The 26,003-nt window shown below is 53.8% G+C and overlaps 10 protein-coding genes across 10 annotated transcripts; 5 read left to right on the top strand and 5 right to left on the bottom strand.

The window, feature by feature from the left end:
* Positions 1–208: 208 nt before the first annotated feature.
* On the top strand, positions 209–3,904 carry MYCGRDRAFT_69029 (uncharacterized protein; the record flags this gene model as incomplete). The annotated part of the gene is made up of 2 exons (XM_003855260.1): positions 209–589; positions 668–3,904. The coding sequence occupies 2 exons, from the start codon at positions 209–211 to the stop codon at positions 3,902–3,904; spliced, it is 3,618 nt and encodes a 1,205-aa protein (XP_003855308.1).
* Positions 3,905–4,586: 682 nt separating this feature from the next.
* On the bottom strand, positions 4,587–8,537 carry RDR2401 (RNA-directed RNA polymerase; the record flags this gene model as incomplete). The annotated part of the gene is made up of 1 exon (XM_003855112.1): positions 4,587–8,537. The coding sequence occupies one exon, from the start codon at positions 8,535–8,537 to the stop codon at positions 4,587–4,589; it is 3,951 nt and encodes a 1,316-aa protein (XP_003855160.1).
* Positions 8,538–9,126: 589 nt separating this feature from the next.
* Positions 9,127–9,948, bottom strand: MYCGRDRAFT_69026 (microtubule/calcium-binding protein TCTP; the record flags this gene model as incomplete). The annotated part of the gene is made up of 3 exons (XM_003855111.1): positions 9,127–9,334; positions 9,387–9,796; positions 9,889–9,948. The coding sequence occupies 3 exons, from the start codon at positions 9,901–9,903 to the stop codon at positions 9,250–9,252; spliced, it is 510 nt and encodes a 169-aa protein (XP_003855159.1).
* A 168-nt stretch (positions 9,949–10,116) lies between these two features.
* Positions 10,117–11,165, top strand: MYCGRDRAFT_103449 (40S ribosomal protein S22; the record flags this gene model as incomplete). Its single annotated transcript, XM_003855261.1, has 3 exons — positions 10,117–10,155; positions 10,351–10,535; positions 10,803–11,165. 2 exons carry the CDS (start codon positions 10,403–10,405, stop codon positions 11,060–11,062), a joined length of 393 nt encoding a protein of 130 aa, XP_003855309.1.
* Positions 11,166–12,808: 1,643 nt separating this feature from the next.
* Positions 12,809–14,129, top strand: MYCGRDRAFT_108309 (uncharacterized protein; the record flags this gene model as incomplete). Its single annotated transcript, XM_003855262.1, has 3 exons — positions 12,809–13,336; positions 13,389–13,462; positions 13,520–14,129. 3 exons carry the CDS (start codon positions 12,809–12,811, stop codon positions 14,127–14,129), a joined length of 1,212 nt encoding a protein of 403 aa, XP_003855310.1.
* Positions 14,130–16,168: 2,039 nt separating this feature from the next.
* MYCGRDRAFT_69021 (uncharacterized protein) lies at positions 16,169–18,077 on the top strand (the record flags this gene model as incomplete). The annotated part of the gene is made up of 3 exons (XM_003855263.1): positions 16,169–17,528; positions 17,587–17,665; positions 17,728–18,077. The coding sequence occupies 3 exons, from the start codon at positions 16,317–16,319 to the stop codon at positions 18,075–18,077; spliced, it is 1,641 nt and encodes a 546-aa protein (XP_003855311.1).
* A 573-nt stretch (positions 18,078–18,650) lies between these two features.
* On the bottom strand, positions 18,651–20,097 carry MYCGRDRAFT_69016 (uncharacterized protein; the record flags this gene model as incomplete). Its single annotated transcript, XM_003855110.1, has 4 exons — positions 18,651–18,871; positions 18,987–19,244; positions 19,307–19,702; positions 19,769–20,097. 4 exons carry the CDS (start codon positions 19,917–19,919, stop codon positions 18,651–18,653), a joined length of 1,026 nt encoding a protein of 341 aa, XP_003855158.1.
* Positions 20,098–21,126: 1,029 nt separating this feature from the next.
* Positions 21,127–23,011, bottom strand: MYCGRDRAFT_69014 (uncharacterized protein; the record flags this gene model as incomplete). Its single annotated transcript, XM_003855109.1, has 2 exons — positions 21,127–21,483; positions 21,541–23,011. The coding sequence occupies 2 exons, from the start codon at positions 22,744–22,746 to the stop codon at positions 21,127–21,129; spliced, it is 1,563 nt and encodes a 520-aa protein (XP_003855157.1).
* A 414-nt stretch (positions 23,012–23,425) lies between these two features.
* On the top strand, positions 23,426–24,046 carry MYCGRDRAFT_103444 (uncharacterized protein; the record flags this gene model as incomplete). Its single annotated transcript, XM_003855264.1, has 2 exons — positions 23,426–23,463; positions 23,521–24,046. The coding sequence occupies 2 exons, from the start codon at positions 23,461–23,463 to the stop codon at positions 23,833–23,835; spliced, it is 318 nt and encodes a 105-aa protein (XP_003855312.1).
* Positions 24,047–24,132: 86 nt separating this feature from the next.
* On the bottom strand, positions 24,133–25,974 carry MYCGRDRAFT_55916 (uncharacterized protein; the record flags this gene model as incomplete). Its single annotated transcript, XM_003855108.1, has 4 exons — positions 24,133–24,760; positions 24,816–25,410; positions 25,585–25,774; positions 25,852–25,974. The coding sequence occupies 4 exons, from the start codon at positions 25,879–25,881 to the stop codon at positions 24,325–24,327; spliced, it is 1,251 nt and encodes a 416-aa protein (XP_003855156.1).
* Positions 25,975–26,003: the final 29 nt, after the last annotated feature.

The following is a 26,003-nucleotide window of genomic DNA, read 5'->3' as shown; positions in this document are numbered from 1 at the left end:
ATCAATATTTCATACAATTTGATGGATGGTGGGAGGGTAGGGACTTGGAAGAGCAACTCTAAATCCTAGGTACCTCAACGCACGTTGTTCCGACCCGGTCGATCATCCGCCCCACTTGCCGACCATCCGAGCTTTTAATCTACAAAAAGTTCATGCGTGCAATGACGACCAAGAAAAGTAAGGTCTCCTACCAACTCGACCACCCACCATGGCCCCCTTCGTGCCTCGCGAACGGAAACATCGGCGGCTGGAGAAACAAAAGACGCATCTGTCACAAGGTCGCGACGTCAACACCAACGCAGAATCGATACAGCCAACCACGCAGTCCGAGAAGGACGAACGTCGGCGCAAGCTAAAGGACGAATTGACTGTGCCGGACACCAAGTTGACGAGTAAGAAGAAGAAGCGTCTGGACAAGTACATCGACACGAAATTGAGGAAAGAGGAGAATTTGGAGTTGTTGAAGAAGTTGGCCGTGGGGAAAGTGGATACGAGTTTGCTGCACTCCTCGAAGAAGCTGGGACGGCAGAAGCAGACAAAACGGGAGGAGGTGGAGAGGGCGTTGAGGGAGAGGGAGAAGGGCTTGGATGTCGATGGAAGACAAGATGAGGTGCTATTCCAGCGGAGACCGGACATGGAGGATGTGGGTCATGGAGCGGAGAATGAGGATGAGGTAGACAACGAGGACAGCGAGGATGAGGTTGAACAGGAGGTAGTCGCCGCGGCGGTTATGAAGCCGGCGACAAGCTTTGCGACCTCATTCGGTAGTGGCCTAAAACGACCCTTGGAGACAGACGAGACGGGCCAGCCGATGATCAAGAAACGAAAGAGGCGGAAACAGGCAAATCCTGCGCGGTCGCGTGTTGAACAAGACGTGGCCAGTGATGAGAATGACGCTTCTGATACATCGGAAGGAGATGACAGTGCGGCGTCAGAAGATGAATGGAATGGCTTCGACTCGGGCAACGAGGGCTTGCTCTCGGAGCCGCCTGTCGCATCCGACAGCGAAGAGGAGTCGGATGAAGAGGATTCAGAGTCTTCTTCAGAGCCAGAGAGCGATGATAATCCGTCAGAAGATAGACCAGCTCGTGTGTCTGCATTCAAGGCGTGGGCAGATTCACAACGAAATGAGTCGCTCGGCTTCACACCTTCAACAGCTCCTACAAATGATCCTGCTATCAGCGCAGCGTTCAAACCGCGAGCACCTTCGCCCGACACAGAAGTTGTAGAGATTGCCAACGCAGTTCAACACCCGAACAAAGACGCATATCGACCCGCCACTGCGGTAGTGGTCCCGCGCTCTGAGGAGGTGCAGGCAGCTCGGCTGGAGCTACCAGTCGTGCAGGATGAGCAGAAAATCATGGAGGCCATTCACAATAACCCGATTGTGGTAGTCTGTGGAGCAACAGGGTCTGGAAAAACGACACAGCTCCCACAAATGTTGCTCGAGAATGGCTATGCGATGACCGGCATGATCGGCATCACACAACCTCGGAGAGTAGCAGCGGTATCGGTTGCAAGTCGCGTAGCTCACGAGTTAGGACCAGAATTCGGCAAGAAAGTGGCGCATCAAGTCCGATACGACAGCACCGCAGCGCGAGATACCAGCATCAAATTCATGACCGATGGAATCCTGCTTCGAGAGATTGGCAATGACTTTGTTCTGAGCAAGTACAGCGCGATCGTCATCGATGAAGCTCACGAGAGGAGTGTCAATACCGACATCCTCATTGGTATGCTGTCCCGCATCGTTCCTCTTCGACAGGAGCTCAGCCGTGAAGCGCCGGAAAAGCACAAGCCGCTGAAGCTCATCATCATGAGTGCTACATTGCGGGTAGCAGATTTCCTCGCGAACGACCGGCTGTTCAGGAGTATCCGACCGCCGATCGTGCAGGCCGAGGGCCGGCAGTATGCTGTTACTGAGCATTTCGCCAGGCGAACGCAGAGAGACTATGTCGCGGAGACTGTAGCTAAAGTGTCGCGAGGACATAAGAAGCTGCCACCTGGTGGTATTCTGGTCTTCCTGACGGGTCAGGAGGAGATTCAGACTGTTGCTAAGAGGTTGAAGGACGCTTTGGGAGGACAGGCTGCCGGTCTGGACTTTTCAAAGAAGCGTGAAAATGGGTCCGAGAACAGAAACAGTAATGACTACCTGGAACGTGAACTTGACGATCAGTCAGACGACGACGAGCCGGAGATCACAGGATTCGACGATGACGAAGACGATACGGAGTTCGCGGTGGAAGACGACCCGGCTGCACCCAAGCCGAAAGGTCCTCTCAAAGCACATGTCCTACCGTTGTATGCTTCACTACCAACATCACAACAGATGCGAGTGTTTGAGCCCGTGCCTGACGACTCTCGAATCATTGTGCTGGCGACGAATGTAGCTGAGACGTCTCTCACTATTCCAGGTATCAAGTACGTCTTCGACAGTGGCCGGAGCAAAGAGAAGAAATACAACATTTCTACTGGCGTGCAAGAATTCAAAATCGACTGGATATCAAAAGCAAGCGCTTCACAACGAATGGGTCGAGCAGGTAGGACGGGTCCTGGACACTGCTATCGTCTGTACAGTTCTGCTATATATGAGCAGTACTTTGATGAGCATACCCTGCCGGAAATTTTGAGGACGCCCATCGAGGGTACAGTCCTGCAGCTCAAGAACATGGAGGTTGACAATGTCGTTAACTTTCCATTCCCTACGCCTCCACAGAGCGAGCAGCTCTCGGCGGCAGAAAGACTACTGAGAAACCTTGGAGCGATCGACAAGAGAGTTGGCAAGATCACAGACATCGGGAAGGAGCTCATCCACTATCCCGTCAACCCTCGCTTCGGCAAGATGCTCCTGCTCGGCCTGCGCAATGGCGCTCTAGCACATACTATCGCCCTTGTAGCTGGTCTGGCAGTCGGAGACCTCTTCATTCCCGAACCGCAGATCGCACAGAAGAGCAATGGAGAAGACGCCGAATCTGACGACGATGAGTATCGAGAAAAGCGACTTGCCAATAACGCCGCCTTTACCGCCGCCCAACAACGCCGACAAGCGTATGGTCGCGCCGCCGCCAAACTCTCCGGCTGGGACGACAAGTCCGACGCCATAAAACTCCTCACCGCGGTTGCCGCGCACGCCCAAGCTGAAGACAGTCCATCCTTCTGTACCGAATTCTTCCTCCGCGAAAAGGGAATGGTAGAAGTCCAGCAACTCCGCCGACAACTACACAACATCATGCAAGCACACGTCAAAGACGCTAAAGACGCAGTCTACAAACTCGACCTCCCTCCACAAACCACCAAGCAAATTGCGATCCTCAAACAAATCGTCGCAGCAGGTTACATCGACCAAATCGCCGTGCGCGCCGACTTACTCCCCACCTCCACATCCACCGCTGGCCGTCCTCCCCGCCGCGCTATTGAAGTGCCCTACCGCACCCTCCTTCCCACCACCGATACCACCGACCACCAATCGACCATTGAAGACCAATCCCTCGCCAAAAACGTCTACCCTCACTCCTCTTCCCTCCTCTCCCGCCTCTCCGTGCCCGAAATGCCCGCTTACGTCGTCTACTCAACCCTCTCCCGCGCTTCCGCCATCACTGTCGGCGCGGCGCAAAAGCGAACGAGGATGCATCCGCTTTGTGTCGTTGGGCCGAAGCAGATTGCGGCGTTGGCGGAAGGGACGCCGTTGTTGGAGTTGGGGAAGCCGATTGGGAAGATTGTGGAGAGGGATGCGGGCAAGAAGAGGGAGTGTTGGGTTGGTGTCAGTTTGAGGGATCCGGGGGATGTGGGTGGGGTTGGATGGCCGTTGGGAGCGTGGAAGGTTGTGCAGGTGAGGAAGGGGAGGGAGTGGGTTGTTGAGAAGGTGCTGGATCGAGGTGGTGGTGGTGGTGGTGGTGGTAAGTAGGTTGGCGGCCGGGATATATTGAGTCTCTATCTATGCTGGGCTGTAATCCATGCCTCGACCTGTACTCCTTTAGCGAGCGATCTTCTCACTTCCATTACTACCACGCTTGACATATGAACGACACTCGATCTCCTCCACATCCACCATAAAGTTCGCCGACATCTTCTCACTGTCAGCAGCGGCGTAGCACCTCGGCCTCAGCAGCAGCTAAAATTCCGACAAGGATGCTGAATCGGCACCACCACACCATTGGTCGTGCTGACCACGACACTAACAAATGTCACTCGTAGCGCAACACCGGTCGAAGTGTATCATGAGTTTAGTCTTGATCGTTTTGAATTGTCGAAGGGTCATCCTTGTGAGACAAGATGGTAAGGCGGAGTGCTGGAGTTTGGAGTGTGGAAATTTGGCCGTCAACTGCGGTGGACGACTGAAGCTGGATACAAGTGCTGGAACCAGAACATTGAAATTGTCCCTGAAATTGTAGGTCCAGATCACCGCTCTCTGGACCTCAGTCGGATTCATGGGAACGAAAGAGTGTCGCAATGCATTCAGTCGTCAATTCATACGATGCTGGCGTCGGCCAGACTCTACGAGTGTAAGCATCTGGTCTAAGAGTCGCGCTCGGGAGAGGACAACATCTAGTCTCTAGCCAGGGCTCACATGTAGTCCATATCGTCAATCATACAATCCCATCAACCCGGATGCCCCAATAGTAGTCCGTAGGTTCGACTTCTTCATCGTCGTCCAGCTGCTTGTCCGGCACATCCGCTCCAGCATCAAACTCATACTCGTCTCTCACTTCCACCTTTTTCGCCTTCCTCAGCTTCAGCTGGCGGTACTGATTGTCGCACATTGTCCGTGTAGGTCCCAGCTCCGTCGCTTTGATCTCGCACAACTCGTGTCCCGCGATGCTGAAGACGAGTTGGCCTGGGGTCTTGCCCTTCCTCTGGAAGAGTTTGGCGAATGCGCACGCTTTCAGCTGGTCCCACATCGTCGGTCTGTTGCCTTGTCTTCGGAGCCATTCCACGACAGTAGGATGGGTCACATCCTGAGGCTGTATCTCATCGTACCTTTGCCGGACTTGTGTGAGTAGATCGAACCAGCTGTTGGGGACTCGCAGTTCGCCCCATAATGACCGCACCTCTTGCAGGCGTTTCTTAAGTGCCTGTAGCTCTGTGCGAATGACTGATCCTTCCGAGGCTGAATCCCAGGTCTGGTCGTAGAATCTGGTCAGATCCTCGTCGTCTTGAGCTTCGAAACATAATACATCTTCCACCCGAGCAAGGCACTCGCGGATGAGCGGCTCGGCTACATCGAAGTAAACTTCGTCAATGATGTTCTTCTCCTTACCCGCGCGCGTTGGGACGAAGTTGAGCTTGGAGACGTTGTACGTTGTGCTCTGCTTCTCCAAGTCGTTTTCATTGTCGTCGGCCGTGTACTTCCAGTACCTCGGATCTTGAAGGTCGGTGGGGAGTTCGATGCTCTTCTTGAAATCGTTCAGTGCAGCGAAGCCAAATTCGTACCCTTGCTTATCGGCGTCTACCAAACAGTCGTGCAAGTACACGAGCTGCTTCGCGTGGTACGAATTGATGTCGCCAGTTGTATAGGTGAGACGCTCATGCAGTTTCGTGACCTGTCCAAGAAGATTTGGCGTCAATCGTGCAATGCCCATTTCTCCCAACCAGTGACACCACTGCCCTAGATCGCGAGGATCCTCAACGAAATCGTCCAGGCGTTGTGTCTTCCTCGTGATTCCCAGCTGCTCGACACTGGGGATCGAGTGACGTATGGGCGCTTCTCTATCTGACCAAGGCGCCGGAGCATTCTTGAACAAGGTAGCCAGCTTCCTATCCCAGCATATCCAGAAGGTGTCGCCATCGTAGTCTCCACCCTGCAACTTGCTGGCTAAGGGTCGATGACCTCTCGATGAAAACACGGCAAGATCAGTCAAATGTTTCAGCTCAGGCTTGTAGACGAAGCGGACTCGCTGAATGTCCCACGCCGCCATTGCTGGGTTCCGCGCCACCAGTCCGAATGCCACCTCGGGCGAGCTCAAGTTTTGAAATTGCTCCTTTGTCACCGGGTCTATGAACGGTGCGCTGAAGTTGACATGAACCTCGCCGGGCTCCAGACAGCCTTTCGGATCTGCGATACCCATCAATGTAGTTGAGCGACCAAGTCGGATTTTGAAGTTCCTTTGCTTGAGGTCGAAGGTATACTTTACCAAATCGATCACATCCCGCGCAAGGTAGGGACACTGCGTAGGCACGAAGCCAGACTCCAGCAATCGGATAATTCTCTCCTCCCTCCTGATTGGCCAGCCGGCGACGGTGTCGATGCCTCCATCTCTAGTACGGTTCCGCTCCTCATACAACTCATTCTGCGAATGTAGCCACATGCGGAATGCTAGAGGATCCGGGCTGACGATAGCGGCTTCACAAGCATCAACTTCGGCCTTGATCTGCGTTCTTGCAACGTCAAGCATGACCTGACGAGGCACGCCACGGTCCAGCAGAATTGGCATAAAGCCCGCGTGGAGGAGTGACGGGCGTGCGTATGAGTTGGCTTTTACAACGTTGAATTTCCGCTGGTCCGGGTCGCAATCTTCCAGAGAGTCTCGTTGCACCTTGATCTGGCTTTGGACGATAGTGATATGCGGCCCTGGTGGTTTGCCAACATCGAAGCTACCATCAATTTCCGCAGCCCTGTACCACACGCCTTTGGCGCCGCCAATGCGAGCCTGAAAGGCAGAGCGCGTGTGATCACCTCCCAGCTGCTCGCAAATCTTCCAATAGGCATGTCGGGATAGCTCGGCGCAGCCATCGCTCATGACCTTCCCCGGAACGAAGGTGTCGTAAAAGCTCAGATCAGGATCTCGATAGGGGTCGTTGTCCAACTCGTTCGTGGCAGCTTGATCTCGTGCTTGAAAGACCACGTCGCCTTCATCGAACTGCGTGCCGACCTTCGTCCGTGAGACGTATAGATCCAATCGTGTGTACAACTTGCATGCGCTTTGATGCCGATTTCCTTGGTATGGCAGCAAGTAGTCGAAAACCTCAGCGACATCTAAACCTTCGATCGCCAGGAATATGATGCGATGTGTGCCTTGCTCCTGAGCCTGAGACTTTCTCGTCTTCGATTTCGAATTCATCTTGTTGGGCTGCAGTGAGTACATAATCCACTGTCGACCGCAGAAGAACTGAGGTCTGGTCGCCATGTCTTGGAACTTCCTCGATACATCGCGACCTGCATGCAGCTGGGGCGTCTTGAAGATGTTGGGCATGCTCAGGTACAACACTCGATCCGCACCATATTTGCGTTGCAGGTCGCAAGACACCTCCTGCTTCGGAGCTTGCAGAAACATGTCGAAAACAGGGCCAGTGCTCGATTTCGCGAATCGCAGCTGGCCATTCATTGTCACTTCTTCAAAACTCGGAGGCTCATGTGCATCGAACCCGGGACGAAAGTTGAGCTTGTGATGCGCAGCGATCTCGTACAGTCGAGCTAAAGACTGAGGCTGCCATTGAGAGATCACCTCGTCCAAAGATATCTTGTTTAGCTGAAGGACGCGATGAGCTTCCCATTGGACGTGAAATGGCAGATTTGCGAATGAGTCCGGAATCTGAAGCTGAGCAAAGCCACGAGATGGTGAGAAGCGCATAAGACGAGGATCTGCTGGTGCCTCTACAATTGCATCGGCGACTTGCTCAGGTTCCGCATCTCCGTGAAGTACAGTTATCGTCCCTTGGCTGCGAATGTACTCGGTATTCTCGGCACGATCCCAATCGACAGTATTGAGCGACGATCCCCAGATCTCTGTACCGAGAGACGACGCATTGCTTTCTCTAACCTTGGTTATCGACTCTTGAGTCAAAGCATCGAGCAAATCAGTTGGGACTACCGAGCCATAGTCTGAGATTCGCTGCGCGCCCGGCGCCTCACTAAATGAGGTTAATGCTGTGTTTGCCGACAGCACGGATCCTGCGTTTGTGGACTCAAAAGAGGATTTCCTCGTCAGAGTCGACTCGAATGAAATGACTGGGTCTGGTTTCTGGGGAGGAGGCGGCATCTTTGTACTTGGTGGTTGCGGCGGTGCGGACTTTGCAGTCTTGAATGCCGACTTGAGCCCTCTGCCCTGTGATGGCGATGGCGGTGAGAGAGGTGTGTCTTCTCGATCGTCGGATCTGTGACCGACATCTTTAGTCTTCACGGCCTTTGGCGTTCGAAGCTCGTCGCGCTTGTCCTTAGCAGGTCCACTCAGCTTCTGTCGCAAATTTTCAAGTTTCCGATCGTGCTCCTGGCCACCAAAGATCGGTGCCAATGGCGTGTAGTCAGCTACATCGTCGAGGAACGCATTGATCGCTTGCTCAAGAGCAGGTTTGTTCTTATACCATAGTAATCTGAACATGTCACAGATCTGTTGTTTGACACCGATGACTGCTGCTGAAGCCCGCTTGTCATCTGACAGACTGATGTTCGCCCCTCGACATAATGTCTCCAGATCTTGGTCGATTGACTGCGTAAGCCGAAAGTGTCCATGTTTGGTCGGAGATGTGTGGACTCGAGCTGGCGGTGCTCGATGAGCTTGAATGTCTTGCTGGAGCTCGGAGCTTCTGCGTTTCCGCGACATATCATCGGCATGAGTCACTGATCCATTGGTGACGTTGCCTTTCTGCCGATAAGGCAACGACAGTTTCAATGGCTTCATCAATCGAGGTTGAATGTGTTCGTCGCGCAATGTTATTCGGTGCAGGGGTTATGGGGTGGGGTCCTCGCGAGCCGCTAAGCGACTGCTCGAAAGTGACACGAATGCCTGGCGACATCTTACATTGTGACGTGAACCGCGTAGAGTGCTTGCATGAGGTGAGGGGCATGGGTGAACAAGAGCAAGGATACATCGGACGGGTGTAGGTGGAGTGAGCACGAAAGATCGAGGACACGATACGGTAACAATGGAGCGATTCCCCGACGGCGTCGTGGACTGACAGTGAGGGACGAGCGAGCTGTCAGTAAAGGACAGATCAAAGGCACGAGAGTGAGCTGCCTTGAATGTCCACCCTCGCCGACCCTTCACTAGTCCACAGATCACGACGGATGAACCAGCTTCCAATCGAGCAGCTGTACACCCGACGCGGTTTGGTCCAGCTCGATCATCAATGGACAGCGGCCTCGAGACCACAATGAGACACGACGCATTTTCGCGCTGACAGAAACGGTGGAATTCATGGTATAGTATGATCTTGGTCTTGGTCCTCTCGGCTCTAGACGTAAATTGCTCAACACCATGGTAATGTTGGCCGCTTTTCTCCCCAAACTCCTCGCGTGGTGTATCGTGTGTTCGCTTAAACCTTCATCTCCTTGAGACCGTGCTTCCAGACAGTAACGTATGGGGTCACACCATCCTCGCGGTAGTTGAGCAGGACAACCCTGGACTCGGTCAGATCTTGCAGAGGCGCACACGTTATCCGCAAATACTTACATGCCGTCGGGGTCCATGTTCTCGCCGATGAGGAACTCGTAATCCTTGAAGTTGCCAATGACCTTCTTTGCGAATCCGGAAGCACCCTTCTCGAACTCGGCCACGGTCTCGTCGCTGGCGCCGTTGGCCTTCATGGCCTCCTTCACCTTCTTCATGTAGGTCTTGAGATGGCTGAGATATTGCTTCTTGTCGAATTGGGTCTCGTTCAGGCGGAAAGAGTGGACGACATCGAGAACGGTTTGAGCATTGCTCTCGGTGCCCTCGTCGGCTTCCTCGGCGGAAGGGTTGGCGCCAATGTCGATGTTGTCGTCACCAATGGTGATCTTCTTGCAGTCGGCCTCGTACACGATTCCGTCGATCTCCTTGAGGTCGTACGAGTCGGAGATGAGCTCGTCGTCGGTGATCAAGTCCTGGAGACCCACGTGTTAGTCGAGACCACTTTTCTGAGGAATGGCGGGGAAATTGCAGAGCCCGATTTCAGACCGTTCTTGAATGCACGTACTTTGTAGATAATCATGTTTGCGGTTGTCGGACTGAGTCTTCCGTGTGTATGTGGAGATGTGCTGGACGGGTGTGGTTGAGGAGGGGACTTCGAGCAGAAAATCGAAGAGGGTCGCGGGGCTAAGTGGCACTCGGACCACTCGACGGCTACTTCCCGCTCGCACTGCCAAGCCGAAATTCGAGACTTGAAGAAAGTCGTTGCAAAGTGCTTCTCTGCTTTGTCGAACACCACCACTACAGCTCCAAGCTACCATCCAAAACACCTGAGGTATGGTTTTCACGACATTCAAAGAAGTGCCCTTCGGCTAGCCATGGTCTGCGCTCATTGCTCCCCGAAGCAATGACACCGCTGAACCTCGTTCGACCGAGCTGAAGAACCCTGACCGGTTTTGCGCTCGCGCACCGGAGGGCACTCTTTGCGCTCTTGATGGCTCCGGAAGGCTGACAAACATCACCACGACAGACACCTCAAGCCGCCCACCGCGCCCTGAGAATCTCACGTCAATACCGCAAACATGGTCAAGACTTCCGTCCTCAACGATTGCCTCAATGCGATCAACAACGCCGAGAAGACCGGCAAGCGCCAGGTCCTGATCCGACCCAGCTCCAAGGTCATCGTCAAGTTCCTCCAGGTCATGCAGAAGCACGGTAAGTTGGAGAGCACTCGCCCATTTTCAGCGCAAGAGGAGGACTGCACAACGGGAAGATCGCACAAGGGAACACATTGAGCACATCTCGGAGCACCACAAAACCGGGTTGATAACTAGGCAATGGTCTCAACAAACTCCACGACCTAAGCCCTTTAAGTTCTCGGAAGATTGAGACTTTGGCGAAGGATCTTACACGTTCTCGGATGGAATGGCTGAAGAGGCACGTTTAATCAGTCGCAACACTTACTGACATATCTCTGCTCAGGCTACATTGGAGAGTTCGAGGAGGTTGATGACCACCGCAACGGCAAGATCGTCATCCAGCTCAACGGCCGCCTCAACAAGACCGGTGTCATCAGCCCACGCTACAACGTCCAGCTCAACGACCTCGAGAAGTGGGTTGTCAAGCTCCTGCCATCGCGTCAATTCGGCTACATCGTCCTCACCACCTCTGCCGGTATCATGGACCACGAGGAGGCCAGGCGGAAGCACGTCGCTGGCAAGATCATCGGTTTCTTTTACTAGATATCGAGGTCAGTCGGCGATGAGGAAGGGCAAGGAAAGAATGCCAGCATAGCGCGGCGTTCGTGGCTATAGCAGCATTCAATCAAAAAGTCATTTCGCTTCCACTGCTGTTACGTTGCTGTGATTTTCATAGATTTCGAGACTCATTGCGGAGCACCACTGCTTTCACGCTCCATTTCTCGCCAGATGCCGCTCCTCACCCTGCACTCCGCGCATGATCGCTGACGATTCACGGCAAAGGCATTGAACATCGTTGTTACATGCGAGACCATGCTTCCGCCAACGCATCTTGCTAGATTCAGCTGATTATCTAGACAGGACCAGACTTGCAGAGAGTCTTTCATTGCTGAGGCGAAGCAGCGCTAGTCGTAGAGGCTCTTACCGATTCGAGTTGAGATCCATACCTGTTTTATGGCATCAGAAGACACCGCACAGGAGCTCTTTGTCCTGTATTCGTTGCTTGAGTTCATCTCTGTCGCGATCATCTTTCGCACGCAACAATGGAACTTTCGAATTAACCGGATGCTGGGCATCAGCGAACGGAGATGGACGAAGCACAGCAAGAAGTGTGCTCAAGACATTCACCCGCCAACCGCACTAGAAGCTATCTGAACGTCACCTTGTGGTTCCAGGGAAGGAACGACGATACGTTGACGAGCAGCGAGGCCAATGCGGGAGCACAGCTGCTCAACATTCGCGGCCACTCAGTCAATGAGGATCATATACGGTTGTGACGCCTATGCAGCTCAGATTCACGTCTTGTCGCCCTTGCGGGAATATGCCCGCTTAGCAAAGTGGTAACGCGTTGCACTTGTACCCTTGTTGACATGCAAAGATCGCTCGTTCGATTCGGGCAGTGGGCATCGTTTTTGCCGTTGCGTTGTCCTAATTGGGCTTCTTTTGCATCCAGAAAGGTGTATCTACGAGTTGGAGGGAGATTTTTGGCTTCAGGGGGCTCGAGGGGCCTTTTAGGTGAGTTCAGCAGTCGATGGGCGATTGGAAGCAGTAAGGACAGCGGCCGCTCTTTTGCTGCGACCTGATGATAGCGGGCGCCGATCAGATCAACTGCGAACTTCAATTTGACATGTTTTTGTCGTGACTTCCTCTTTTGTGGCGGATCGTGATTCGCGAAGTGAAGTGAATCTTTTTGCTCGATCGGGAGAACCTCGGGTTTGCGGGGAGATCAGATTTCCGATCGTCGCCGGACCCGTCTCCGCGCGACATCTTCCTTTTCTGCCAACGCACTCAGTTCCATCGTCCCTTGACGCACCTACATCCGCCAATGCCAATTGGCCAAACGAAAATCAAGTTCCCGTCAGAACATCTCTTCAGCAGCCGAAAAGAGCACCTCAGGTCCGGACATTCTAGACCGCGATCGCAGACTCCGATCTGGACAGCACGTTACGCGAGTCGTGTCACGCATTAGTGGGCTCAAAGGAGTAATGACCACGAACTTCTCTCGTCAATGATGAAAGAATACGCATGAGAGCGACGAAGGAGGGTCCAGAGTCAGACCCAACAGATCCAAGTCAGAACCCGGTCCCAGAGGCGTGTTCACGACGTATGTGAGGAAAACCACAAGTCAGGTAGGCTGGGCTGCACAAAATTGAAGTTACCTCTCTCTCTCTAAATCCTCTCCGATTCTCCGTTTTCATATGCCCTCCAGTGATTCCCGTTCACCACAGACTCCGACCATCTAAAGCTCCAGCCCGAACGACAGACGTCATCATTCAACTTTGCCTCACAATGTCGGTCGAATGCGATACAATGCCATTCGTGAGCGACACGGTATCGCCTCAATATGAGAAGCGCAACAGCTTCGAACCTCAACTCGAGAAGCGTGACAGCAACGACAGCGTCAGTTCATCAGACACAATCAACTCCAACTACAAACCTCCCGGCCGCCTTGGAGACCACAACATGAAATTCTTCCAAGAACCCCGAGCACATCCCAAACTCGTCGAGACATTTCGAGCCTTCGGCGTCGATGGCTCACAACCCAATCCGTTCAAACATATGAAGTGGGAGGATCTGTGCTCGAACAACCAGATGGCACAGAATCACGTCGACACCGCGACGATATATGAAATGCTGCCGAATGACCTACCCGAGGATGAGTTCGAACCGAAAATCTTGCAACGGACGGTCAAGTACAAGACGTTCGATGGGACCGAGAGGAAGTTGCATGTCTTTGAGCCGGAGGATTCTGATGGACTCCTGCCGTGCGTTGTGTATACTGCGAGTGCAGTGACGATTCTGGAGACTGCGAATAAGGTGAGTGCTGGTGAGCTTCCAGATCTGCATCATTGAGGCTGACGACCAACAGGTACATTTCCGGTGGTGCACTTCTCTAGCTCTCCAAGGGATGGTAGTAATAGCAGTGGACTTCCGAAGCGCCTGGTAGGTTCAATGCATCAAGCATTTCCCGCGAACGAGCTCGGGACTAACTTCCACCAGGACCAACGGCAAACACTACCCCTTCCCTACCGGCCTAAACGACTGCGTCTCCGCCTTCGAACACATCAACGCCCGAAAAGAAGACTTCGGCATCTCCAAAATCATCCTACAAGGCGAAAGCGGCGGAGCCAACCTCGCCCTCGCAACAGCTCTCCGCGCCAAAAAGGAGGGCTGGTCCGACCAAATCGCCGGCGTCTACGGCATCTCACCCTGGATCAGCAACGCCTACGGCTGGAGCGACGCCCGCAAACTCGAAGAGCTACCCTCTCTCTTCGAATGCGAAGGGTACTGGCTGTACACCGCCATGCTGGCGGGCATGGGAGAGTATTACAGTGGTGAGGATAATCAGAATTCTCTCGCGTGGCCGTATCATGCGACAGTGGAAGAGTGTAAGGGTCTGCCGCCGCATACGTTGGTGATGGACGAGTTGGATCCCTTGAAGGATGAGGGCATGGCGTATTATCGCAAACTGCTAGCAGCGGGCGTGCAGGTGAACGCGCATGTTAATCTGGGCATCGTGCATGGTTCGGCGTTGATGTTCAGGAGATTATTGCCCGAGGTGCATAAGAAAGCCATCTTGGATATAGCGGTTTTCGTACAGAGCTTATGAAGAGATCTGCTGGCATTTTGAGAGCAGTGCGTGCTGGACTTTCTTGGAAATTCCCGTTGGAACTCTCGGCCTGGTCGAAAGCGGTCCAGCCAGACGACGCAAGGCCGGACTTAGCTGCAACACGTCACATCAGTCGTTAACCGACGAAAGGAGAATTGGCATCCCGTGAGACCGATTCAAACTCAAGGATTCGGTGATACAAGGACCATTTTTAGAAGAACAAATGGAAGGCATCCCTCGGTGATGGAAATATCGGTGAACGCCTCATCGTGATTTCCATCGGGGACACCCATCTGAGGCGTCTGATGCATTGGCCAAGAATACGACTTTCGGTGCTCGGCATCTCGACTCACTAAAGAAACCGAAGAAGATGATACACAAAGTGTTGAGTCTCGGAATCGATCACAGATCTCAGCAGACCGCGTCATGAAGCCATATTATTCCAGGTTTCCGGCAGCGTTCCTTGGAACTCCGGCAAAAAGTGGAGGCTGAAACTGCTGCGCTGCAGCTGTGCAGCAGTTGTGATATGACCTGCCAGAAGTCATATTTTAGTACCGGCATCACCGTCGGGGGCCGCAAAGCATTTTGGATAAGCTCATGTCCTCGAATCGTGCTGATATCCAGGAGAACGTTGCTGAGAATCTCGACAACAAAGTCTGCTCGAGCAGTCCTGTAGCTAGACGTTCAACTCGACATGGCCAGATAACACCCCACTAATTGAGCGATCATACTCCCATGGAAGAACGCGATGCTGGTGCACGTCTCCCAGCAGCGCTGGGACGGGACACGAGCCTTCACGCGTGCCGGAGATGATGCTTCAAGCATCCACGCTGGAAATTCTGGTTGCTCGGGGTGTCCATGAGGCCAGAAATACTCGTCCGCTGCGGTTTTGTTGTTCATGGTTGAGCGAGCCGAATCGTCAAGAACCCATTATCACGGTAAGTTTGTGACTCGCCCACAAGTCAGGCCCGACGGTGATGTGGTTTCATCGGCAAATGAGGGAATCGTCACCAACCCTGGCGCGGCTGCCGCAGTCTCCGCTATGGCTCCATCAATGAGACATCACTTCCCAATTCCTGCTCGTATGAAGGCTGTCGTTCTTACTAGCTGCAGTAGTAGATCGACGGTATATTGGAGTTCCAATAGTGCCGGAACGTTGATTTTCCAAACTCTTTATATTACCTCCGATCCTGCTGTCGGCGGGCGATGGACTCTGCCCTGGTGGGATACCGTGTACCGGGTTCATCGTCGTCGCATCATGATCATTCGACTGTAGGGGTCACCGCGGCATCAGCAAGTCATGCGCAGGAGGACGTGGACAGATGTGAAAAGGTTGTGTGGGAGTATAAGCAAGCAAGGAAGCGTCGAAATTAAGCGCTGGCTAGTAATGGGCGAGGCGCATGATCGACAGGTACGAGGCGCGGTCTAGAGAGAAGCCGAGTTCCGTAGACGTGAACACCGAAGATCACGATAGCAAAGCTGTCCTTTCTGACGAACCACTCTTCGTATACGCCGGTCGCCAGATCCTGTTGAAGAGTTGCATCGACTCCCTGTACATGCTGACGACCTCGCTATGCTGCCAAGAAGCATGAACACACACCGGAGTGACGATGCTAAACTCACAAGCGCAGAAGGATGCTTGCATTGAACCATGCAGCACAGATCACACGGCTTGTGATTCGCGTCTTATCCTGGGCTGCTGACGCCCGCGCGGACCTATCAAGCTTATAGTACGTCCGGATATGATACAGTACAAAGATACCTTCACGTGCCTAGTCCAGGACTGGAGAATTGCCGTCGAGCTCACTGGCATTTCCCCGGCATATTGCGTGGCGCGGGTTCGAACCGTGCGGAGACTCAGAGAAAGCGAGCGAGCGAGGGGCGGCTCGTAAGCCTCGATCTGCCTGCCGTTCGATTGTGGATCTCCCGCGACCTTCAGACAATCGTCGGACATTACCTGAACGACCTGCTTCTTGCCTGTTCTTTCTTGTGTTAACAAGAATCTCGCCGCCGGACAAAGAACTTTCCCTTTGGCCGCTCTGAAATGCCATCTGGAACTGCGTCACTCCACTGGTCCAGGTCCGCATCATGTGCACCCGTTCTCGACGGGACTCTTGAACGACATTGCACAGCTTCGAAACGACGTAACGATCGGTCTCTCTTCTAAACATCTGGCTTCCTGAGGACATGGAATTGGAACGCCATACTCCCGTCAACATGTCTCGTCTTCAGCGCATCGAAGCGCCCGTCACCTTCAAGGCGTACATGATGTGCGGATTTGCCGCCTTCGCCGGTATACTATGCGGCTACGATTCTGGCTACATCTCTTCAGTACTGGGCATGCCGGCCTTCAAGCGGCAATACGGACACGTCGTCACCATCAAGGAGGATCAAACGGGTCATGCCTACTATACCTACGAGAAGTCCTTGATCGTCGCTATCCTCTCCGCTGGAACCTTCATCGGAGCCCTGGCATCAGGATATCTGGCCGACAAGATCGGTCGTCGTGTGACCATCATCGGACCTGGGTGTGGACTGTTCGCGACCGGAGTCATCATCCAAGTCAGCATATCTCGAGTATCAGGTCTGGTTGCCGGAAGACTCATATCTGGTCTCGGAGTGGGATGTGTCTCGGCAGTGAGCATCCTCTACATGTCTGAGATCGCTCCGCGACGGGTACGAGGTGCTATTGTCTCGTGTTTCCAATTCGCCATCACCGTGGGACTGATGTTGGCGTCTTGCGTGGGCTACGCCACTCGCAACCTCGAAACTTCCGCAGCATATCGCATACCCATCGGACTTCAAATGTTCTTCGCTGTCAGTCTGGCGACCGGTCTGTTCTTCCTTCCTGAATCACCGAGATATTGGGTCAAGAAGAATCGGCTCGACAAAGCGGCGTTCGCTCTCGCGCGACTACGAGGCCAACCAGTCGACTCCACTCACATCGAGGACGAGCTCGCCGAGATTGTCGCCAGTCAAGCCCATGAAGTCCGAGGTGGCGAAGGATCATGGATGGCCTGCTTCCGAGGCGGCGTCACCAAGTCGAACAGCAACGCTCGGAAGGTCTTTATCGGAACCATGCTACAAGCATGCCAGCAATGGACTGGAATCAACTTCATCTTTTACTACAACACCACTTTCCTGCAACAGCTCGGACTCTCGAACCCCTTCTTGATCTCCATGGTCACCACCGTCGTCAACGTCGCCAGCACACCGATATCCTTCTACGCCATCGAGAAGCTTGGCCGCCGGCCACTACTCATATGGGGAGGAGTCGGAATGTGCGTCTGCGAGTTCATCATCGCCATCGTCGGCGTTTCTGCGGGCACATCCGACGCCGCCGCCTATGTTCTCATTGTGTTTGTCTGCATCTACATCTTCTTCTTCGCGTCGACTTGGGTGAGAGATAAAATATAACTGCTCTCTGCACTCGATCGCATACTAACAACCACAACAGGGTCCCGCCGCATGGGTCGTCATCGGCGAAATCTTCCACCTCCCCATCCGCTCCAAAGGCGTCGCCCTCAGCACAGCTAGTAAGTCCAACAACAATCTCACCAGTGCAATGCCCTTAGCCACTAACCACCCCTCCTCTCAGGCAACTGGTTCTGGAACTTCGTCATCGGCATCATAACCCCCTTCATAGTCGACGGCGACAAAGGCGACCTGGGCGTCAAAGTCTTCTTCATCTGGGGCACGACCTGCGCCTTTTGCGTCGCGTTCGCCTACATTTTCGTTCCCGAAACAAAAGGACTCACATTGGAACAAGTCGATCAGTTGATGGAAGATGTACCCGCGTACCACAGTCGACAATGGAAAGCTCCAAATACATTTGACGAGAATTATGGGTTTGCGACCGCGAAGACTCCGAGTGGAGGGAGGCCGAGTACGTCGGATGGCGGGAAGGGTGCGGCGGTGGTGAGGAGTTTTATTGATTTGGATGGTTGACGATGATGGAAGATACCCCTGGGGAAATACTAATGCTGGAAAGGAGGTGCACAAGCGATGAGCTCCACGAATAATGATACAATGCGCACGGTCGACAGCTGGTCATGAGATACCCTCTTCTTTCTTTTCGTCATTCACTACAGAATGTCTCAAAGCGTGTGTGCTGTTGGGAACCGAGCGGGTCCGGAAACCAGTGGCACGAGCACCGATGTAACCCTACCTGACCGGGCAGCGCAAGGATACGACTGGGGAAGGAGTGGACAAGTGGGCAACACGATGTCACGATGCTACGACGTCAGACCGACCGGTCGTTAATTATTGACAAGCTGTCTCTGACAAGATCGCAGCAGGCCAACGAATTCTGAATGCTCATACCCTGGACAACTCTCTCCGCATCTTCGAACATCCACGAATACCTCAGAATGCCTGCGAAATTCATCCCTTGTCGTCGATCAGAGGCCTCATGGCTGGCCTCACTTGAACTTCACAGCCCGAATCGGACCAGAACTGCTTGCGTGCCATCCTTCCAGCTCACCACCGAGCCTTCTCACCCTCCCTCCAGCCTCACTCGTCCTAATCCATCGTCAAAACAGCCCTAAACCTCGCCTTCCCGCTCAGCATATGCTCCATCGCATCATTCGCCTTCTCCAACGGAAACTTCTCCACTAAACACTTGACGCCATGGATCTTCGCAAACGCAATCGCCTCCTCCGAGTCCAGCGCATGTCCGCTCGGCCAGCCATGCACGCTCAATGCATTCAGCACCATGGCCACTGTATCTACCGGCACAGGCCCTGCAAAGACAAGAGTATAAGGTCAGCGGATGTCGCAGACAATTTGGAATTGACGAAGGCCCGGCGTCCAGGACAGTCTCGGACTATGGAGGCCTTCTGCACTGAATCTTCTTACCTATTGCTGTGTGTAATAGCAGCTTCCCACCGGGTTGCAGGCCGCCGATGAGCGGACTGATGACCTCTGGGTTGGGAGCTGTGACGACGATGAGAGCCGCGCCGCCGAGGGCTTGCAGCGCTTCGGCGACATTTTGCGAGGAGGTGTCGATATAGTCTGTTGCGCCGAGTTGCATGGCGAAGTCTTTTTTGTCCGTTCCGCGGGAGAGGGCGACGGTGCGGAAACCCATTTTGCGGGCGTATTGAATGGCGAGATGCCCTAAAAAAATCACAGTCAGTCAGCCATGCCGCGTAGACATTCCGCAGCCTTCCTGAACTCACCAAGACCACCCAACCCCTGAATAGCAACCGTCTCCCCTCCAATAATTCCCATCTTCCGAATCCCATTGAAAACCGTCACGCCCGCACACAACAACGGCGCCGTCTCCGCCGGATCCATCTCCTTCGGGATCCTGACCGCACTCTCTGTCCTCAGAGTGGCGTACTCGCCATACCCGCCATTGCGAAAGACACCGTTGACGGTCTTGTTGTCGCACATTTGGAATTGACCACGGGAGCAGGAGCGGCAGGTGCCATCGTGGCCGCCGTGCCAGGGCCCGCCGACGCGGTCACCGACAGCCCATTTCTTTTCGGTGGATGGGACGGCTACAACGGTGCCGATGAATTCGTGGCCGAGAATGGAGATTGCTGGAGGGCCGAAGTCGCCGGCTGCGACGTCTGGTGAGGATGTCAGCATATGTCTCCGGTTATCAGTATGCCTGCTGTGCAGAAAGTCTTGCTTACTGGAGTCACTGTGGCAGACACCACAAGCGTGGACTTTGATGAGGATCTCGCCGGCTCCCATCTCGGGAAGAGGAATGTCCTGGATCTCCAATGGCTTGCCGACGCCGGTCAGCACGGCGGCCTTCATCGTCTTGGGAAGTTCGGAGGCCATGGTCGTTGTGTCTTGAGTGCTGTACGTAATCCCTCTGCTATATGAAGTCGAAAAGTGAAGAGAGGAGATAGAGTCAAAGAAGTCTGATGAGGTGAGGTAGAAGAAATAGCAAATCAAGCCGTACCTCCCTCCTTCTTATAGACAAACGGAACGACCGCATCACACTTGCCTCTACCTCTCAATCGTCACCGTTTTCCACGCCGTTTCCGATCCTACCGCGCCATTGCTGCAGATCAACACCGTTCGTTACCATACAGCAAAGCTTTCACCCCGCACCGGTCCTTCAGCACAACACGTTAAGTCCGGCGCCATTGCAACGATCTCTGCTCCCGCTCTGCAGGTCGAAGGCTCGGCGTGCATTTGATATTCGGAATGGCCGTGTTGACGAGACATCGTGCAGAGAGCCACTTGTATCGATTCGAAGGCATGGTCCGCGTCAATTTTTCTGATGCACCTCCGGAACCGAGCAAAGCACTCCATCCAGAAGCAAAAGCTGAATCAGGACGTGCATTCTGCATGCAGTCCGTCAGCACGTAGTCAGCGAGTGCTTACATGAATGCTGGTAAAAAGGTCAAGCAGTGTGCAGGATGGAGTTCGAAGAAATTGAGAGCGAGATACGGCCCGAAGTCGGCAAGCGGAGATAGAGATGTTCACAAGCCATCGATCGGACTGTATTGCAGGTCTTTGGACACGAGGTGAAAGCGTAATACGGAGAAGAGGGAAGTTGGTACAGAGGAGGATTTATAGAAGAGGCGCGAAGAGGTAGAAGGTGAAGTCGTGAAGAAATGCCCGCACGAGGTACGAAGGACACCTTGATGGAAGCATTCATCAAACTACACTCCAAACCTCATTCACCAAAACTCCCTCCACGATACACGGGACCATATCCTCTCCACGTATTCGCGACTTCATAGAACAATGCCATTATCGATGTCTATCGCTCCACATCCATACCTATCCTATAACCCCTCACCAGTCCCAGTCCCCAATTCCTGTCGCATATCGGTTCACTGTACAGTAGTCGCGCTCGCTCCCTCACTCTGGCTCCGGCTCCAAGAATTTCGCCAGATTCATCATAACTCCAACGCAATGCCAACGCGTGAAGAATCACGTCTTCGTTCGCTCGCTCGACTTCTCCCATCTCCTGACCAGTAGTCAGACCCTCGATCTTCGTAGCGGCATTCCCTTCATCCCTCCATCATCATCATCAACTCCCCGGCCCCTCCGGCGTAATATACCCTCCCGCAACCTCCACCCACTCAGGAATACAGCTCCCCTCTTTATTCTCCACCTCCTCAATATCTGTATCACAACGACACCTGCATCCAACGCCGTTCTCCTTCGGCGTATCCCATTTCGCCCAGTACTCGTCCTCTTCCCTCCTCGCCTTCTCGTCCTTGGTCGTGAGTTCGAGGTACGGTTCTCGCGCCATCTGTCGCGCCGGTGCGTTGGCGGGACAGTGCTGGATGGTCGTGTGGCGGTAGCCAATGTCGCGGAAGTAGTGCACTTCGTTGATGGAGAGGAGGGCGCCGGCGGCGAGGGAGTGGATTGGCGCGTCGCCCCACTGGGATTGATATTAGTATGGCTACACAATTGAGCAATGGGAAAGGCTGCGGCTTACTCGTTCCATCCAAAACCCGCCAGACCGATCCATCATGTTGAAAAAATCTTCGTACTCTTTACTCCGGAACCAGTCCAGTCGGGCGATTTCAAAATTGGACCAGAAATGGCACATGTTGTAATTCTCGCCTTCCATCTCCTCGGGATCGATATCAGGAAGAGCGCCTGATTCTGCCAGTCGAATCTCTTCCAGCCTCTTCTTCTCTTCCTTGGGAATGGCGCCTGGCTTGAGCGTGCCGTCCTGGTTGTAACCCTCTTGCGGCTCGACGAACATTTCCCACAGACCTTGCGAGGTCAGATTATTCGTTCGCTTATACGCCGACGCATAGCGGAAAATATTCGGCACGGTCTCTCGCAACTCCTTGACGGCAATCGTGAACCCGTACGTCTTGTTGTTGCGCTGCATGTGGATGAACGGATCGTAGGTGATGTCGCAAAAGTACTTGATCTCGGGCTCCACGCGCCAGTACCAGTCGTACTTCTGCAGCAGTTCGTGCTTGTAGAAGAATCCCGAGTAGAATCTGCACATGTGGTGGTAGGACTCCATACCTCCGTACATGATGGCTGCATCTCCTTGTTTGCGGATGCCCTCTTTCGCGACGTTCGCGTCTGTCCAGTCCGGGTATCCCCAGTGCTTCGAATCAATTTGCCCAAACTCGACGGGCGAGCTGGTGTGGTTCAGCACCGTCTCCTTGAAAGTGCTGTTGAACTCTCCATCGTTCAGGAAGACGTAGGGATAATTGAACCAGCGGTTAAAATGTCGTTCCATGCTCTTGATGCTCTCAATGACTCCATCCAGCTCTTTATTACGTGCCAGCACGACAAATGCTGCGTTCGCGCGCGGGTTCTCTTTCGCGGTAATCTTCGGATCCAAGCATCCGTTCACAAACACTTTGTCATGCTTTTCGCTGATTTTCCGAATGCTGGGCGGCGCGCCTGAGGGTATTAATCGGCCACCTGGCGAGTCTGGATGCCGTACGAAGAGGACCAGTATCACAATCACGACTATGCATGGGAAGAGCAGGACCAGGTACAGCGGCACGCTGATTTTGCTGTTGCCGCGAAGTCGTAGTCGCTTCTTGAAGAAGGATAGGCGAGGCGTCACCTTTTCGGAGGCTTCTTTGAAGGATGTGTTTCGGATGGATTTGAGGGACGGCAGATTTTCCGATGAGGGTAACCGCTTCTGAATGCCCTTGATGACTTCCATGATGGCCGTGAAGCCCTCAATGGGCAGATGCGCGTCGTGAGATCAGTCGTGCGTGTTGGTCTGCGGTGTATAGGAGTTTGCGGTGGCTGTTCTGCAGAAGATGGGACGTTGAGTCGTGGATGCGCCTCGCGGGTGGGTACAAGGTAGCGACTGAAGGGAACCGCGCAAGCAACACGAATCGCAAACTCTAAAGTCGCCGCATGTATTGATCCCAGTCGGTGTTCTGGTCCAGTAGTGGCAGTCGTTGTTGGTCCGAGAAGGTATTGGAGGTGCAATTGGGGGTGGAAAGGGAAGTCGGATGAGATGGCAGAAGTCTGCATTCGGCTGGGCCTCCCTCATCAACTCTCGTCAAGTCCCGGCGATCCAACCCCCTGCGATATTCTTCTTTGACTTCTGGCCACGAACCCTTGGTCAGAGCGACATATGGAACAAATACACGTACAAGGAATGCGAGTCGATCGACAATCGTGAATTCTCTCCCAGGTCTATCTGACGGATCCCTCCACGGTCAAGGATAGATTGACGTCGCCCTGACAGAGACAGATCTTAGGTTTGCTAGGTGGCTTTTTGGCTGATCGGCGCAACTGTGCAACTTCTGGCGAGTGGTCTCCACGTGCCATCGATGAGCGAGCGTACACAAACTCAACAACCCTAAGACACCACTTCGCACACGATACCGCGAACCAAACAACAACAACCCTCCCACCACACAAAATGGTACCTATCCCTCCCTCTCCTCCTCCCTTCCACACCCTAAGTAACCTCCATCAACAGTCCCGCGACTCAACCCACACCTACATCCACCACCACGCCTCCCACCACGCCGACTTGCTTGAAGACTACACCCGCCACAAACTGCCTCTCGAAGAAATCTACGTCCCACCGCGACACCAGCCTCTCAACCCCGAAGATGAAGACGACGTGGTTCCCGACCAACACGCGGCGTTTGGGATCCAGCGCGCACAGCAGAAGGGACGGGAGCCGGCTTGGAAGGATTTGGGGTTGGGAGGACTGTTGAGTGGGGGAGGAGCGCAGGGAGGGAAGAAGAGTGGAGGAGGGACGACGGGTGGGAGTAGGATCGTGAGATGAGGAGGAGTGGGTTGGAGCGGATGGATTGATGCGGCATGAAGGAGCGATGATTGATGGGTCTTTTGGCCCGCTACTGTTTGGAGTTCTGGTGTTGGATTATACCCTTGCTTGGTGGTTTGGTTGTTTACAGTCTTGGATGTCGGCCTATTCTGATGGAAAGAGCATGATGTTTACTGCAACTTTTCTGGAAATGACGAGAAATTGGAAAAGTAATGCTCGGTTATGTCCTACAGTGGAATGACAATTGGCAGAGAACGATCACCTGTAGTGACACATCGAATGAGACTTCAGTGAACACGGAGAATGGTATCTTTTGACTTTCCGCAAAAATCGCAATCATCAACAGTTTCCGATCGCAAATGAGTCTGAACTTTTTTCTTATTCGTGCAAACGTGCCGTCATCATTCTCATCATCTGTCTATGCATAGACGAAGAGCGTGCCGAACCCGTCTGCTCGACGACAACCCATCTCCAAGTGATGCTGTACATCTACTTGAAGACCTTGCCGTCAGCCCACTCGTAAGACTTGCCGCTGACATCAATCGGCTTGTCCCACGCCCACATGTCGTCGACAAACTCGCGGTCCTCCTTCTTGGTGGGGTCGAGCTTGGTGAACTCGTAGCTCTCGAAATCAGGAGCGACATCGAACGCTGGGAGAGCCTCCTGGCCGCGAACGACGAAAGCGCCACGAACAACGCTGTCGTTGGTCACGCCATAGACGGAGGCGGCACCGAAGAGGTACTTGCGGCTGGCCTCGAGACGGGTGAAGAATCCACCGATCAAGTTGGAGGTCATGAAGGTCATGGTGAGCTCGTCGTTGTACTTGTAGTCGACGCGGTAGATGCTGTACTCGTCAAACTTGCAGTTCTCCCAGAACCATGGGAGGGCGACCTCGCGGGTCTCCTCGTTGGAGTATTTGCGCTTCCTGAAGAAGATTGTCAGTGTCCCATTGTGTATGCCTTTGTTATACCGTGACTCACCAGTCGTCAAGCACAAAGGTAGCCTTTGGCAGAGCCTCGAGAGGGTGCTTGGCCTTTGGCTGAGCTGGAACGTCATCCTCCTCCTCATCATTGCCGGCGGCGACAGCCTTGGGCTTAGCTGCGGCCTGCTTCTTTGCCTCCTTTGGCTTCTCCTCCTTCTTTGGGGGTGTGTTTGGGATGGCCTTGTCAATGTAGGCGACCTTGCCGGCGACAGCGGTCCAGATGTCCTGGTTGGCGATGGTGTCGTACCACCGAGCGGTGGCAGGGTGTGTGTTGCGCCACTCCTTGTCGAAGACATACTGGAAGCCGCGAGCAGCGATACCAGCGACGTAAAGGTCGGCCAATGTGAGGCGCTCGGCGACGAGGTAGGTGTTGGCGGTCAGGTGCTTCTCGAGGAGATCGACGTTCTTGTTGGTCTTCGCGATAGCATCGTCAATGTTCTTCTTGTTGTATGGCTCGCGGCCGATCAATGGGCGGAACCAGGCACCAAGACCTGGGAGGAACTGGCTGGTGCCAAAGGACATCCACTTGAGGATAGAGGCGTAATCCTGCTTGGTCTTGCCGAGGAGAGTGGTCTTCTCGTTCTGGGATGTGACTGGGATGAGTCAGTGAGGAATTCGCTCAAAGGACACATCTTTGGCAGCGGAAAAGCGATGGGCGTGCGGATCAGAGTGTGAATACATTCTCAACAGTAGTCTTCAGACAGGGATAACTGTATATTGGTGTTTCATCATTGCATAGGGGGGGTGTTGTGTGATCTCTGACTTACGGTAGATGGCAATGGCCACGGACTCAGTCAGAATGTATCCATCCTGGCCCTCGAAGGTGGGGATCTGGGCGAGTGGGTTGATCTTGAGGTAGTCGGCACTGAGGCCGTCGGCAGGGTTCTCGTTCACGAGCTCAATGTCGAGGCCATTGGCCTTGGCGACGGCGAGGATGGCGGTGGTGCGCGGGTTGCCCTGATAGCAGACTCTTGTCAGTGGACTGTTTCTTGGGACGCTTGGGTGGAGGTGGTGGGTGGATTGCGCGGACATACCTCGTAGGAGTAGATCTTGCCGAAACCCATGATTGTGGTCTGTATTGTGTGTAGTGGGAGTAAGGTGCCTTCGTTGGCTGTGTGTAGAAGGTGGTATGAAGTGGTGGTGGTGTTTGTGAGTGGGAGTTGGTGGGATGGCAGCTCAAAGATTT

This window comes from Zymoseptoria tritici, chromosome 2, assembly GCF_000219625.1.
Source record: "Zymoseptoria tritici IPO323 chromosome 2, whole genome shotgun sequence".
Taxonomy (NCBI): domain Eukaryota; kingdom Fungi; phylum Ascomycota; class Dothideomycetes; order Mycosphaerellales; family Mycosphaerellaceae; genus Zymoseptoria; species Zymoseptoria tritici.
Note: the sequence above shows the minus strand (reverse complement) of the source record. Positions and strands in the feature narration are given on the sequence as shown.